The 15,068-nt window shown below is 37.8% G+C and overlaps 1 protein-coding gene across 1 annotated transcript; it reads left to right on the top strand.

Annotated features, from left to right (window-relative positions):
* Positions 1 to 2,641: 2,641 nt before the first annotated feature.
* Positions 2,642 to 15,068, top strand: LOC104595021 (thylakoid ADP,ATP carrier protein, chloroplastic). Its single transcript, XM_010255566.2, has 10 exons — positions 2,642 to 3,145; positions 3,933 to 3,989; positions 9,907 to 9,969; positions 10,051 to 10,107; positions 10,240 to 10,323; positions 10,616 to 10,684; positions 10,763 to 10,875; positions 10,982 to 11,151; positions 12,649 to 12,727; positions 14,619 to 15,068. The coding sequence occupies exons 1-10, from the start codon at positions 2,831 to 2,833 to the stop codon at positions 14,716 to 14,718; spliced, it is 1,107 nt and encodes a 368-aa protein (XP_010253868.1). The 5' UTR covers positions 2,642 to 2,830; the 3' UTR covers positions 14,719 to 15,068.

Raw genomic sequence — 15,068 nt, 5'->3', positions numbered from 1 at the left:
AAAAAAATGTGCAACATTAAAAGCCTTCCCAACTGGGCACTAAACTACTTCGTACAGAAGACTTCAGCTCTATTCCATGGCCCAATGTTTAGAAGTGGCAAATGGGTAAATTGGGTTAAGTTGAATATCAATCCATTCATATTGACCCTTCAACCCATTTTTCATTCATATTTATTGATGTTAATGGGTCACAATTCATCCCATATATGACCCATGATTTGACCACCTATATGACCCACCCAAACCCAAATTGTGACTTTTTTTTTAATTTCTTTTCTATTTAATATCAATTAAGAGAAAATAAAAATGATAAAAAGTTCAAAAAATATTTTTTAAATAAAAATAAAATCCACAAAAACACTGAAAATGAATATAGAACATAGAAAATTATATAAAAAATAAAAAATTTAAATGAAAGCATCATTTCACATAAAAACAGAAAATTGCAAAAAAATACAAAATGCAGAAATTTAGAAAAATATAAAACATGAAAAATAGAAATTACATAAAAACTGAAGAAATTATAAAAAATATAGAAAAAACAAAAAATTACAAAAAAAATCAGGAAAATGTATAAGATGCAATAAAAGCAACAGAAATTATGAAACATTTAGAAAAATGATAAAATGCAAAGAAAATAAAAAAGTTACAAGAAACATAAAAAATTGGAAAAATATAAAAATTGCAAAATAAACAAAAAAATTATAATAAAGTAAAAAATGCAAATAAATAACAAAAGTACAAGAAACCAAATATAAAAAATGTATGAAAATTACAAAAATTGATAGATTTTTTTTTCTGAATTTTACAATGCAAGAAAATAAAACATAAAAATGTAGAATTTTTTTTTCATAGAAGTTTCCATCAATTTTTTGAATTAATAGAAAATTTCAAAAAACGTAGAAAAATATGAGAAAATAAAAAAAAAATCTGATTCCATCTTCTTTACATGTGAACCCAGATCTGTCTTCACCGAGGAATACAATGAACACAAATCTGGGTTTGAACCAAATCTAGCGTGATCTTCTCCGGTAGTGGATCTATGTTTTCAACTTCACCCTATGTTCAATAGAGGAAGACAATGAACACATATCTGGGTTTGAACAGAAAGAGATCTAGTGCGAATCTGAGATTGAATGCAACCTCTGCCATGGTGGAAAGAGCAGAAAGAGATCTGTTTTGCGAACTCAAACTCTCTCATGGCGGAAAAGCAGAGAGAGATCTGCTATGCGAGCCCAACCTTTTGAAGAAGAAGAAACAAAGAGAGGGAGAGAGAAAGAAAGAAGGGAGAAGGGAGAAAATCATGGGCGGTTTTGATGAGAATGGCGACCTAACTTTCTCCCCTCAACCTGGCGATTTGGCAGTACAAAGCACAACACAGTCGAGACTCCACCAAGCTTGACCCTTGTCCCTTACAATTTTGACCCTTCCCTCAACCCAATTGATTTTACATCCCAATGGGTACCCTCAACCCAACCTACCCTAACCCTCTTCTCCTGATCCAAATGGATGACTCAACCCATAATAACCCTCATCTTAAATGGGTGGGTCAAATGGGTTAGGGTTAGGGTTAATATTGTCACCCCAACCAATTTTTTAAGTCAGAGACATGGGAGTCAAGCTACCAATGAAACTACAAATTGCTGTTTCTACATAAAAGTCGTGACTCTCATATGTGATGTGACAACGTGTTTTTTCATCGATTTGCATTAATCAATCCAAAATATTTCACACAGAAACAGCACCCCAAACACAAGCTTGATGATCAAGGAGCTAAGTGGTCGATTGACGTAGTCACTAGTCACGTAGAACAGCACAGGTGCTAGGGCTTCACCACAGCCCATGTTCTTGTACTGACATAGCCAAGTAAGGCCAAGCCCATCAAGCCCAATGTGTAAAGTTTGGATCAGCTACCAACAGATGGTCCCAACAGTGTTCCAACCAGCCATTAAAACCATAGATCGGGAACATCTTGACATGAATGACAAGGGAGCATTTCGTTGGTAGCACATCCCTACCCCAACGTGTAATTCCTTGCATAGCCACGTGGCTTTAGAGGATCCAAACCTCATGCTACCAACAAGCTACAGAATTGCTGTTTCTACCTGAAAGTCAAATTTGACATTTGAACTACCAACAAGTTCAGTGCTCTCATCATTTTTGTTGGAGATCACATCTGCGCCCCAGAAACGCCCCACATACACATCTCAGCATGCAATGGGAACATCTCCCGAAGTTGCCAGTGGAAGATGTTCCCAATCCACGGTTGGGATATGCTATGGGGCGTTTGTGGGGCGCAGATGTAAATTCTTTTTAGTTGATGATCAGGAGCTAAGTGGTGAATTGATGAAGAACGGCAGAAGTGTTAGGGCTTCACCACAACCCATGTTGGTGTATTGGCATAGAGGAATAGTAAGGCCAAGCCCAGAAGCCCATGAGGACCCAACTACAAGGCCCAATGTGTAAGGCCTCGCGTGGCTTTAGAAGATCTGAGGCTCAGGCTAGGCTAACCAACTAAGCTCCTTTTTTTGATTTCTTTTCTGGTCAAAGTAACGAAGCTCTTATTACCAACAATAAAAAAAACCACGAAGCTCCATTAATCCTCCATTAAAGCTTCGCGAGATCAAAACACATAAAAAACATGATAATTAATTAATTAGTTAAAAAGCAAAAAGAAGGTTGCCAATACTCAATAGAAACAAAACAAAAAATAATTCTCTCTCCTGTTTCCCTCTCTCTGCAACAACCTCGTTGCCTTATCTTCTCCTTCCTTTCTCGTTGGAACACAGACGAGAACCAACATTTCGTGTTTTGAAGTTCTGTTGAGAAGATGAGGGAGGAGGGCAAGTTGGTCTGGCGAAAGATTCCTGGTCTTGAAAGGTCTAGGAGGTGTTTCAGTGAAGAAACAGAGCATGCACAATGGAGGAAGAGGTGGGGAGGTGGCGGTGCTTTTGCTTGTGTTTCATTGGTGGAGAAGAGCGAGAAAAAAGTGTTTTCTCCGACGGCTGAGCAACTCTTGAAGCACCCATTGGCGTTGCTGGCTTTCGTGCCGAAAGACGCAGCACTCTTCGTCGCGGGAGCAATAGCCGGTGCTGCGGCCAAGACCGTCACGGCCCCTCTTGACCGAGCTAAGCTGCTCATGCAGGTCTTCAATCCAATGCTTCCATAATTCCTTATCCTTTTGCTGTCCAATTCAACATTTTCCTTAACTTCCTTTTGCAAGCTTCTGGAAATGGGTTTCCTTCTGATTTTGAAAATAATGCTGGATTTTGCAAGTTGGATTGTTTGAATTGTTTTGTTTCTTGGGGTAATCTAAACTTCATATCGCTTTTGTTCAGTTAAAATATGTTGGAATTCTCTCTCGTCCTCTGTCATACAATTTAGCGTTTACCCGAGCTGTACCTCAGAACCCATCTCTTCTCCTTTTCTTTTCTTGCGTGCAAATAAAAATTAGGTTTGCTTCTGATTTTGAATTAGTGTTTCTTTTTAATTAGTGTGGTTCCTTCCAATAGCTTGCTTAACTGTAGCGCTCTCAGTCAAATTTGAATTTTCTTTGTTCGGAAAGTATGAAACCATGATTTACTGCTTCACATTTTGTTTTTTCTTGTCAGTGGGTTTGCTGGAAATGATGGATTTGTGGGGTAGTTTTCATTGGTTCATTTTTATTCTGTTTTGGTTTATTAAGTTTCAAAATAATTGGTGCATTTTGTAATTACTTTCTTGATATATTTTTCCCTCAAGGAGAGTTGTCTTCGTAATATACTCTTTTCTGCAAGATAGGGAGGGATGTCCTAAAACAGAAATAGTGGAATTCAGTATTCTTTCTATTGTTTTTGAAGCAATATTTTTATTATCAAAAAGGTATTTGTTGGTTTGGTTTTGGAAATGCAGCTAATTGCTTTACATGTATCATTTTTTTTGTTTTTTTGCAGACTCATGGTTTACGGGCTGGGCAAGAGAGTTTGAAGAAGGGAGTAGGTTTCATTGAGGTGAACTTACAGCTTCCCATTACCATTGGTTTTTTAATCCTTAATGATGTCACATATCTTAGAATCTATTCATTGTGTAAATTTCTAGTAAGCTATCAACATTTCGCTCAGATTTGTATAGCAAGCAATCTCTTTGGCCATTCTTTGCTTTTCATATAGCTTTTTTTAAAACGGAGTTTTCACTGTGTACATTCTGTGAAGAGGATGAGCAGCCATTTACTTAAATGCTTAGATATATGGAGCAAACATGCACCCATCAGCTACAGTTCTTTATGATGTGGTGGATGGAAGGAATTGGGAGTATCCATGTTCCAAGAAGCACTTGTGAGGCTGATGCAAACATGGAAAAAAGTGAAAGAGAAGATAGAAGAAGAAATTAAGGTTTTTTACTTCAGATTATTGCATCAGGGGCAATTTCATAATTCTTGAGTGATTCAAACTTTTTCCATATTAAGTTTTTTAGGAGTTATTTTGTAATTTGTTGGTGTTGTAGGAACAGGATCAATCATCTTAAAGGGTCAAATTAGTTTAAAGAGTTGTATATAAAAAGTTATTATATTTTTGAAAAAGTTGAGGTTGCAATAGTGCTACTTTTATTGCACTCTTAAGTCTAAGGGGTCAAAATGTATCCATTTGACTTGGTCTTTATGTTATTAGATAGACATTTCAATTACTTTTGAAGGAGACAAAGATCTTGTGTATCAAATGTGTTTTGGGAGGTTATAGGCGTTTTAGTATTGAAGGTGTTATTTTCTGATGGGCTTTAGTCTTTCTATTTTTTAGTTTTTTTTTTTTTTTAAGTTTTTTATGGTTTGTTTAGTTTTCGTAAAGATATTTGGACTTATTTTAAGAGTTCAAGTCCGTGTTAGAGTTTATGTATGAGTTATACATGAGTTTGCTTTGGTCCTAATGCAATTGGTAGTCATTTCTGGTCACTTTCAAGTTGGATCTGGAGTCTTTAAAGGGAGATCCCATTCTTGTTGCTAGTCTATAAATAGTCATTATAATTGAAAATTTAAGAGTTGATTGATGATAATAGTTTAGTTTAGTGAATTCTGGTTGTAACCAAGTCTCTCTCTCTCTCTCTCTCATTTTTTTCTATTATTTTTAATTTTTATCATTTATTTCTTGCTCTTCTGCTTAATTTCTCACCAATTATCACAAAAATCATCTTTCTTCACCTTAGATACTTGTGCATTCTTAGAGTTCCTTTTAGTGAAACTATGCTTATTGGTAAGATCTTTGGAGGATTGAGGTCTTTGTGAAGATCAAGAATCTTGAGTTGATTAGAATCAACTTCACCAAGGCCTGAGAAAGCAAACTCAATTTCCCTAGTCTCTAGATTGACCAATAAAAAATGACCCACATTTCCAAGAAAGACCCCATCAAACTTCATCTTCACAAGGTGAGCAGTCTCAATCACTTGGTGCACCTAAAGGGATAATATAGGAACTAAACACCCAACTCTACCTTGGGAGAATTATCACTGCCATTAATTTATCTGGACAGAACTGATGTAGACATTGTGGAGGGCTGTTGATATAAAACTTTTCAGGGAATATCTTGAATGGGGACATCATTGTCTTTCAAACAATTATTTTCTTTTCCACCCAAATATCCCATAAAAGCACAGAAAAATGTGTTAGTCTAGAGAACCATTCTTCTTTTGTCCATGATCCCACACCCAACTAGTAGGAAGGTCCAAAATGTTGTTCAGAAAGATCCATGATATGCCAAAACAGTCTCAGGGAATAATTACAAATATATTGAGCATTTGAGCAGCTATATACTGGATATTGAATGGTATGCATATTCCCCAAACATTCTCAGGGAATAATTACAAATCCAAGTTTCAACAAACATTAATAGAAGAGGACCTTTATACTTTTAAATACAGCTATGCTACTACATGCGACTTTAGCTATTACCCATACTTCAGATACTGCATGCTGAAGATATCTGTTTTGGTCTCTCTTTTTCTTCTTGTCCCCTTTTTTAAGTGGCTTTTTTTTATTGAAGGATATGGGGGGTGAGAGAATATTAAGCCTATCTTTTGAATGATCTAGAGTTTCTGTTATTTGACATAATTCTATGGACATATGACAGTTAAGTTCTCACTATGATGTCTTCTATCTTTATTAATGCATGTTTCTTGACTTTTTTTTTGATAAATGATAAATTTTATTAATCACAAAAAATAAGAAAGTACAAGATCCCCAAGGAGAGGCACAAGATGCGACCTCTCCATACTAGTTAAGAACAGCTTCCCAACACACTAAAACAAGTTACAAGGTAGCACAAAAAAAAAAAAATCTTCCCTAGAAACCCCAAGTTTGGCCCGAGAATCAGCCATAGTATTTTCTGACCTGTGCACCCATTTAACATCCACTCTCATATTACTAGTTAGCCACTTCACTTTTTTGAGGAGGTCTTTGTATCCCCAAAGGACAGCATCCGGGTTTGAGAGCCAGCCTATTACCACCTGAGAATCCCCTTCAAATAGCAAATGTTCCAACCCAAGCTGGTTGGCGATCTGGATACCTTGTACAGCTGCTAGTAGTTCTGCCCTTGTAGAATCTCCCACTCCCACTGGCCCTGAGAACAAGGACACAATGTTGCTTTCCTTATCCCTCAGCACACCCCCTACACCTGAAGGCCTGGGGTTACCTTGGTTGCTCCCATCAAAGTTTAGTTTGATGACACCTTCCGGGGGAGGTTCCATTCTATAACTCTTTTATTCTTCTTAGTAGAGGTATTAGCTACTGCTGGCCAATTCCTCCATAGGTCATCAAAAGAAAAATCAGCAAACACATCCAAAGTTTTCAACCAATGGATTGCTTTTGTCAAAACACAGTCCTTCAACTCAGCCAAGCTTCTTTCCTTTTCTAGGAATATTCTAGCATTCCTTTCCTCCCAAACAGTCCATAAGGTAGCTGCCCTAAGACATTTCCACATGATTTTACCTCTCCTTGTATGCCACCCAAAAATAGAAGGATTAAATAGCAAGCTTACATCAGATGGCTGGATCTACCTACAACCAAATAAACTAAAGTTCCAATTCCATAGCTCTGCAGCAAGAGAATAAGATATCAGTAAATGGAAGCAGTCCTCACTTTGGGCCTTACAGAGGGAACACCAATTCAGGGAAAGACAAAGAAGATGTCTCTTTTTCTGCAAGTTTTCCAAAGTATTGATTTTCCCATAGTAAACTTCCTAGCAGAAAACAACAATTTTGGGGGGAATAGGTCTTGCCCAAACTTCTCAGGGGTTTAAGCTGAACCGTAGAGATTTTAGAAAAGAAGTGCAAATAAAGGTACCTTTGGGTAAGGGAGTCCAGACTCTTTCATCAGGTTTTGTGGGGTCCAAACAAACTGATTCAAGTAAATGAAGCAACTCAGTAACACAAGTAAACTCACCGTTCCTTAGACCCCTTCAAAACCCAAAGTCCTAGTTTAAGGATAAGGGAAGCAACGGTTCCAAGAGACACTTTGAAATTGGCTCATTTTTGTAAAGGGAAAGGGAGTATAAGGAAGGGAACCGATCCTTGAGGGGTTGGTTGCCCACCCAAATATCCTCCCAGAACTGAATAGAATTACCAGAACAAGCATCATACCTGACAAACCTAAGGAAGCAAGGTAGAATACCATGTATGGCTTTCCAAGGTGTTGTGAGGGTAGCTGGACAAGATATCTCGGCATCCCAACCATTTCTTGAGTATCCATGAATACATGACACCACCTAGGAGGGCTTCATTCTTTTGCACTAAGTTTCCTATCCCCAGGTCCCTTTCTTCCTTAGATTTGGTCACTATCTCTCATCTAATTATGTGATCCTTCTTCACCTCCCCTAATTCCCATAGGAAATCCTTCATGATCTTCTCTAGTTTCTTAGCCTCCCTTGGGGGGACCTTAAAGACAGACAGGAAGTAGGAAGGTTAGCAAGTGTGGCCCTAATCAAAGTCACCCTTCCCCCTATGGAGATGTAGTTCTTTTTCTAGGCTGCCAAATATTTACCAAATTTCTCCACAATAGGGGACCAGAAACTGCTTTCTTTAGGATTAGCTCCTAAGGAAAGACCTAAGTAATTCAAAGGCCAAGGAGAGATGGCACAACCTAAGCACCCTGCAATGGATTCTACCTCCCAGACCTCCAAATTTATTCCAGCCACACAGCTTTTATCCAAGTTTATCCTCAAATTGGAAGATTGCTCGAAGTCTCTTATTAAACTTTTAATGTTGTCCACCTTACTTAACTCATTCCCTTCACAGAAGATAGCAATACCATTAACAAACTGAAGGTGGATAACTGGAATGTCTCTCCTCCCTAATCTCCAACCTCTTATTAGGTCCTCCTCATCTGCTTTAGAAATCAATCTACTTAACACATCAGCAACAAGAGTAAAGAGGAATGGAGAGAGTGGGTCACCTTGTCTTAGGCCTTTGATGGCTGGAAAGAAGTTCTTCGCCGCCCCATTGACTAAGACTAAGTAGTAATAGGACTTTGGGCAATCATTTATCCAATTACACCATTTGTTCCCAAAACTATGCCTTACACCTCCAATAAAAAAACTCCAATGCACTACGTCATAGGCCTTTTCCAAGTCTAGTTTGCATACAAAGCCTTGCATACCAGATCTCCTCATCTCCTCCACACTTTCATTACCAATGAGGATCTGATCTATAATTTGGCTGTCCTATACAAAGGCTCCTTGTGCTTGGCTAATGAGAGAAGACTACTTTGATTCTCCTAGAAAGCACTTTCGTCAAGATCTTATACATGCTCGTCACCAGACTAATTGGCCTAAAATCTTTGGGATGTTTGGCATCGGTCTTTTTAGGAACTAGAGCTAGGAAAGTGGCATTGATTCCAGGGCTCACAACATGTTTATCCTCAAACACTCTGATAACCCCAACTAAGCCTTCTTTTATTATATCCCATCAATCCTGATAAAATGCCATTGTAAACCCATTTGGTCCCGGTGCCCTAGCTCTATCCATTAAGAAGACGACTTGTCTAATTTCCTATTCCTCAATCCTTCTTTCTAGCCTCCTCTTCCACTCTTACTCTATTCTCTAAAGGTCGTTGGAAGATTGATTTGAAGTGAGACAACCACTAGAAATCTCCTCCTGAGAAGTTAGATCAACATCCACCTCTAGTTTTACTATCGGATTTTTCCTTCTTCTCCCTTTAGCCATGGCATGGAAGAACTTAGTATTCCCATCCCCTTCCTTGATCCATTTGTGCCTAGATTTTTGCCTCTACAATATCTCCTCCCTCAGAAGAACTTCCTCTAGATCCTTTTTCAACTTCCATCTCAGTTCTCTAGCTTGCAAACTCATTGTCCTCTAGGATTCTTTGGCATCAAAATTCTCAATCTGATTCAATAGAGTATGCTTCCTCCACCCTGCCAAAATGGTCCCTGTTCCACTCTTTTATTTTAGCTCTCAACCTCTTTAATTTCTTATGGAATCTAGCCCCTTTCCATTTCACCCCCCTCAACTCTTCACTCCATCATTCCTCAATCTTTTTCACAAAATCCGGATGTGTTAAATCACATATTCTCAAACCTGAAAAGCTTAGGTCCGGTTCCAAAAGGTTCTTGTCTGACTTCTATAGGGCAGTGGTCAGAGGTAACCCTAGGTAAAGCCTTTGCCACCAAACCTCTCCAATGGCTTTTCCCAACCCTCATTGAATAGAAATCTGTCAAGCTTAGAGCAAGTCGGGTTCTCTTGGAAGTTGGACCAAGTGAAGAGCTTGTAGTAAAGGAAACTCTCATAACTCACAAGAATTAATGAATTCATTAAACTTCCTTATACTAGTTGTGATGGTCTGTTGGGGATTATTTGAATGTTTCATGACTTCATCCTATCTGTTAACTTCATGTTGAACCATGGTGTCATATCGAATGTTAACTCCAGGCCCTTGCACTGATTGGAAAGGAGGAGGGAATTAAAGGGTACTGGAAAGGCAACCTTCCTCAGGTAATTTGCATCATCCTATAGCTTAAAGGCAGGATTAAGTTTCCATTTTTGATTTTGAGCATTTCTATTGGTTAATACCAGGTGATCCGCATAATACCTTACAGTGCTGTCCAGCTTTTTGCATACGAAACTTATAAGGTAACCTTCTGAACATTCTTTACTGAAACTTTATATGTTATATCATGGATTCATAGTCCTTTTTTTGACAAAAAAAATCATAGTCAGTTTTGTTCAAGAATTGTGATCTATTTTCTGTTTTGGGGGTTATAGAAAATTTTTAAAGGAGAGAATGGAGAGCTTTCTGTTCTTGGAAGACTTGCAGCAGGGGCTTGTGCTGGCATGACTTCCACCCTTGTAAGCACCTTGAACTTGCTTTACTAATTCTAGTTGATTTTCCTTTGTTGTTTTTGTACCTCTGGAATTGTCATATGTGTGGCATCAATATTTTACTCATCATGAATGAAAATTCCTTGGTGAAACCAGTTGACTACTAGGGTTCAATCCCCTGGACATATGCTTTACATTCCTTCCATTTATTAGCTGTAAAATATTGCAATTTTTGTACTTTGTTCATAATTTTGTGCATTTATTGGTTCTCCCTCTCTTATGTTGTGTGTTCTAAGTTCTGATTTCATAACCTTTGTAGGTGACATATCCTTTAGATGTTCTGAGGTTAAGGTTAGCAGTTGAACCCGGGTACAAAACCATGTCTGAGGTAAAAATCATTGTGTTAGATGTGTAAAATATAGAATTCTTCTTCAGTGGCATAACAAACTCTGGTGGGTTGTTTCAGGTTGCGCTTAACATGCTAAGAGAAGAAGGAATTGGTTCATTTTATAATGGTCTTGGACCTTCTCTTATTGGAATAGCTCCTTACATTGCTGTGAATTTTTGCATTTTTGATTTGTAAGCTTACTCTTCTGGTTATATGCTTTCTTTCCGTGTATATTTATGTTTTCCAAGGGGGGTGTAATGAAACTGATTACAAAATTGCCTTCTTTCTTAACTGTAGGGTGAAGAAAGCTCTGCCAGAGAAGTATCAGAAGAGGACAGAAGCATCACTTGCAACAGCTCTTGTGTCAGCAACTCTTGCCACGCTAATGTGCTACCCTTTAGACACTGTAAGGAGGCAAATGCAAATGAAAGGAACCCCATACAAGACAGTTCTGGATGCCTTTCCAGGTAAGACTGTGGTACTAGTTCTTCAAAGTAATTCATTGATTTTTTTTTTTTTGCACACAAACACAAAATATATAAGAAAAATGGTGATGTATATGCTCCTATATTAAACAAAAAATATAAGTCAATCACAAGCTGTATGGCCACGCAGCAGATACAAACTCTTATAGCAATGAAGATTTGCTATACATTTATTAATCTCCAACCTAGCAAGATCATCAAGAATTACATTCAGATCTCTATGAATCCATCTCAAAACATGGGCAGGTGCCCCAATAACAGTCTAATCTCATGACTACTAGGAGTGATCATGGGCCCACACACTAGGCCTGAAATATAGGGCCAGGATGGAGAGGACAGGTCCTCCATGCTGGGGTAGCAATGATGACCCCTAATAAGTACCTTATACTAAAGGAAAAAAGGATTCCCAGGAGCAGTGACCATAGGGCCAAATAGGAATGCCACGACCTCAGCCTGAATAGAATTTCTCTCTCCAATGCATTCCCTGTAATCCCAAACAATCATTATTTAGAAGTTAAGGATATGTTATTCTCTTTTATTTCCTGTTAACATATGGGGCCATTGATTTCTTAGGTTGTGTTTGGTACCATCGTCATTTCAGGCTCAAATGTTTAGAGAGGCAATGGCATTTCATGCCAAAATTCCTAGGCGTTTTGACAATGAAACTTGTTTCATTGGTACTTATGCTGACTAGGTGTTGCACAAGTGTCTTGACCAGTATTGGGTTTGGTATTGGCCTTGCTACCTAAATGTTTATATTCAATGTGACACCACCCTACCGTACTGGTTCTCATCCAATGGTCAAATTTTAAAATAAATGTTTTCTGATGATTGGCTCATTATTACACATAGATTAACATCTAGATACAGATCTAATGGTTCTAGAAGCACAAAGCCGAAAAAGAATCTTTGTTTTGGAGGTAGGGTTTATAGGTATTCGCCTATTCGGTGTTGTTTATCCATCTTTGCTAGTGTGCAATGCACCAGAATATATTTCTAAAACTGCCATGTAGGACACCAACTAAGAGGCAAGTCATTGAACTTTTTCTTCAAACGGACAGCTGATGGAGAAAAGATTAAATTGATGTTTCCCCCAACACCCCCTGGTTTATGTTTCTAGTAGAAACATTTTATGACTGTTTTAACTCAAAACAGTTCCAACCAAACAGAAAATTGATGGTTAAACTCAAGCTAGGTGGCGCTGATGTGGCAGTGTTTCAAGTAGAAACAGTCACGGTACCAAACATCACCTTAATGACATCTTTATTGGTTATGCATGTTATTTGGCAATGAAATTTCTACAGTGTTTTCTGGTTGTACTATGTTGATGGGATCTTGGCATTGTTTAATTGTTGATAACCCCATTCTTGTGTACCACAAGGTGCCTTTTCTCATTGTTTATGTACTTCTGACCTGTAGTAGAAATGGTTTATTCCGCCATCAAGTGACATTATCTCATAATTAATGGTATTGATTCAGGTATTGTGGCACGTGATGGTCTCATTGGATTATACAGGGGATTTGTGCCAAATGCCCTTAAAAACCTCCCAAATAGCAGGTTCGTTTCCATTGCTCTGTTTCTATTTTGTTATACTCAGCTTATTCTCTTTGTATATTATTATTGCTTATTTTGAAAACTTGGTATACCAATTCCCATTTGGTCAAGTTGACATATTTTCTAAGAAGGCATCTAGTAATGGCTGAAGTTGCTTAACTGAATGACTTATTGCTTTGTCTTTAGTGGATAAAATAGTCATATAATAAAGTATTGGGTAAAAGACTTAAACATACTCTAAGTTTTTATAAATCGACTTAAATATATCCTGAGTTTTTCAAAAAGGATTAAATATACCTTGTGACTCTTTTATCCTTCATTTTCCTTCAAATTTTCAAAACGTACCCTGGCCAATGGATTGGTTCTTTTACCTTGTGAATTTTTTATTGTATATTCACCTTAATGAATCGAAACACATGTTTGTTTGTTGAGGGGATAAAGGAATTACAAGACATGATACTTTTGACTTGGAGATGGGGGTGGGGAAGGTGAAGGCAGGACCCTATCACTATCAATCTATTCCAGGTCAGTGACAATGGGTTACCAACTGATTTGGGTCTAAGCGCAACAGCCCACTCTGTCTAAGCAGGATGTCGTATTGCCATCCATCAAAAATTCAAAACCCAACTGCTTATTGAGCACCATACGCATTTAGAGGAGAAATTCTTGACTCTTGGACTCACTGGTGTGGATCTAAACCAGACCCGAGCTTCTCCTATTTGCTATATCAATATCTCTGCATTATCGAAGATAGACAAGTTGGGTTCAAGCTTGCTGTGCCAAGTTAGAATCACATTCATGTTCTTTTTTTGTTAACTGAACCAATCCGTTGACCATCTTTATTTTTTATCCTTCTATTCATTTATGCCTTTTCATTGATGGAGAGTATGTTCAAGTCCAGTGGGGTCAGTCCGTAAGGTATATTTAACTAGTTTAAGTCTTTTTTAAAAACTCAGGGTATGTATAAGTCAATTTATGAAAAATAAGGGCATGTTTAAGTATTTTACCCTAAAATATTTAGGGTATAGCAACCAGTTTGACATGCCATTCAACCATTAGAGCGCTCGTACTTAATGACTAATTTTCTAAAAGAAAAAGCAATAAATAATTCAATTTGGCTACTTCAGCCATTATGTAATGGCTCCTAAACCTCCTGATCACCTGATCCAAAAGATAAGGTCTCCAGGCATACCCTGCTCTTGTTGAGATTTATCAGAGTTTTGCATCATTTATTGACCCAGAAAGATATTCATCATCATCACCTAAACCTTAATTCAACTATACGGGGTTCACTATGTGAATCCATTCTTTTTTTACCAGAAAGATGTTAAGCAATAAAAATAATTATATGGTTTTAAGAAAACTAATTATTATTTATTAAAAAATTTTAGGCTCATAATTCATTGCAGTCACCAAGTCAGTTTGCATATGTAAAACATTCATGCCTGTGCCAGGTTAGAGTTGGTCATTTTTCCAATCTTACTAGTTACTATTTCAGCGTGCTTCATATATTCATGCCATCTCAGGAGTCTGTAACTCTCTATGGTCCCCTATATAATGGATTATAATAAGTCTATTTTCTACTTTCACTACTAGGCAGCAAGATTCAAAATATCGATACGCCTGACATGCCGGTATGGGCGTATCGGGCGAATCGATACCCTTCTTTTATATATATATATATATATATATATTTGCAACCGGTTCAGGGGGGGCAGTTTAGGTCTCCATCCCCTGGATCAGTCAGACCCTTGATACACCCACTGTAGGGGCGTATTGGAGGGGTGCCGGAACGATACGGGCCAATACGTGTCGATACTTTGAACCTTGTCAGGCAGTAGGGCCCTTGCTTTCCTCCTGGTTTGTTGACTCATGAACCTTTATCTTTTTGCAGTATTAGGCTAACCACCTTCGACACCGTTAAAGGTCTGATTGCAGCCAGCGAGAAAGAGTTCCAGAAAATCATGGGAGAATACAACCGGAAACAAGGCTAAAGCATCCATACACAAACAACGCAGATTTTTTTGTCCTAATTGTTCGGGTATCAATTTCATTTTTATTTATTTTTTCCTTTTGCCGTTTATAGTGGAAATAGCCAGGTGGATTTACTGTATGATATGTAAGAATTCTAGAGTCGCTAGCAAATTCTAGTTCGGGCCTTGAAATTTTGTAAGAAGTGATCTTTCATTCAAAGCTCTGAGAGTGCAAAGCCCGTAAAATACTCTTACACCAGAAGTTCTGTGAAAGGATCGTTTGTGTATTATCCTCTGTATGGAAAAATCATAGGCGCATATGAATGACTAGACGCGTTTATACATATAAAAAGTGCTTCTGGACTGGAACA

The sequence above is a fragment of the Nelumbo nucifera genome, chromosome 2, assembly GCF_055504915.1.
Source record: "Nelumbo nucifera cultivar China Antique chromosome 2, China Antique-T2T, whole genome shotgun sequence".
Taxonomy (NCBI): domain Eukaryota; kingdom Viridiplantae; phylum Streptophyta; class Magnoliopsida; order Proteales; family Nelumbonaceae; genus Nelumbo; species Nelumbo nucifera.
The sequence above is the reverse complement of the archived record's forward strand: the minus strand, read 5'-3'. Positions and strand labels throughout refer to the sequence as shown.

Excerpts from the sequence above, each read along its gene's own strand:
- LOC104595021 (XM_010255566.2), top strand. The coding sequence starts at position 2,831 with ATGAGGGAGGAGGGCAAGTTGGTCTGGCGAAAGATTCCTGGTCTTGAA. Across the intron at positions 3,146-3,932 it reads GAGCTAAGCTGCTCATGCAG|ACTCATGGTTTACGGGCTGG; the intron begins GTCTTCAATCCA and ends GTTTTTTTGCAG. Across the intron at positions 10,108-10,239 it reads TTGCATACGAAACTTATAAG|AAAATTTTTAAAGGAGAGAA; the intron begins GTAACCTTCTGA and ends TGGGGGTTATAG.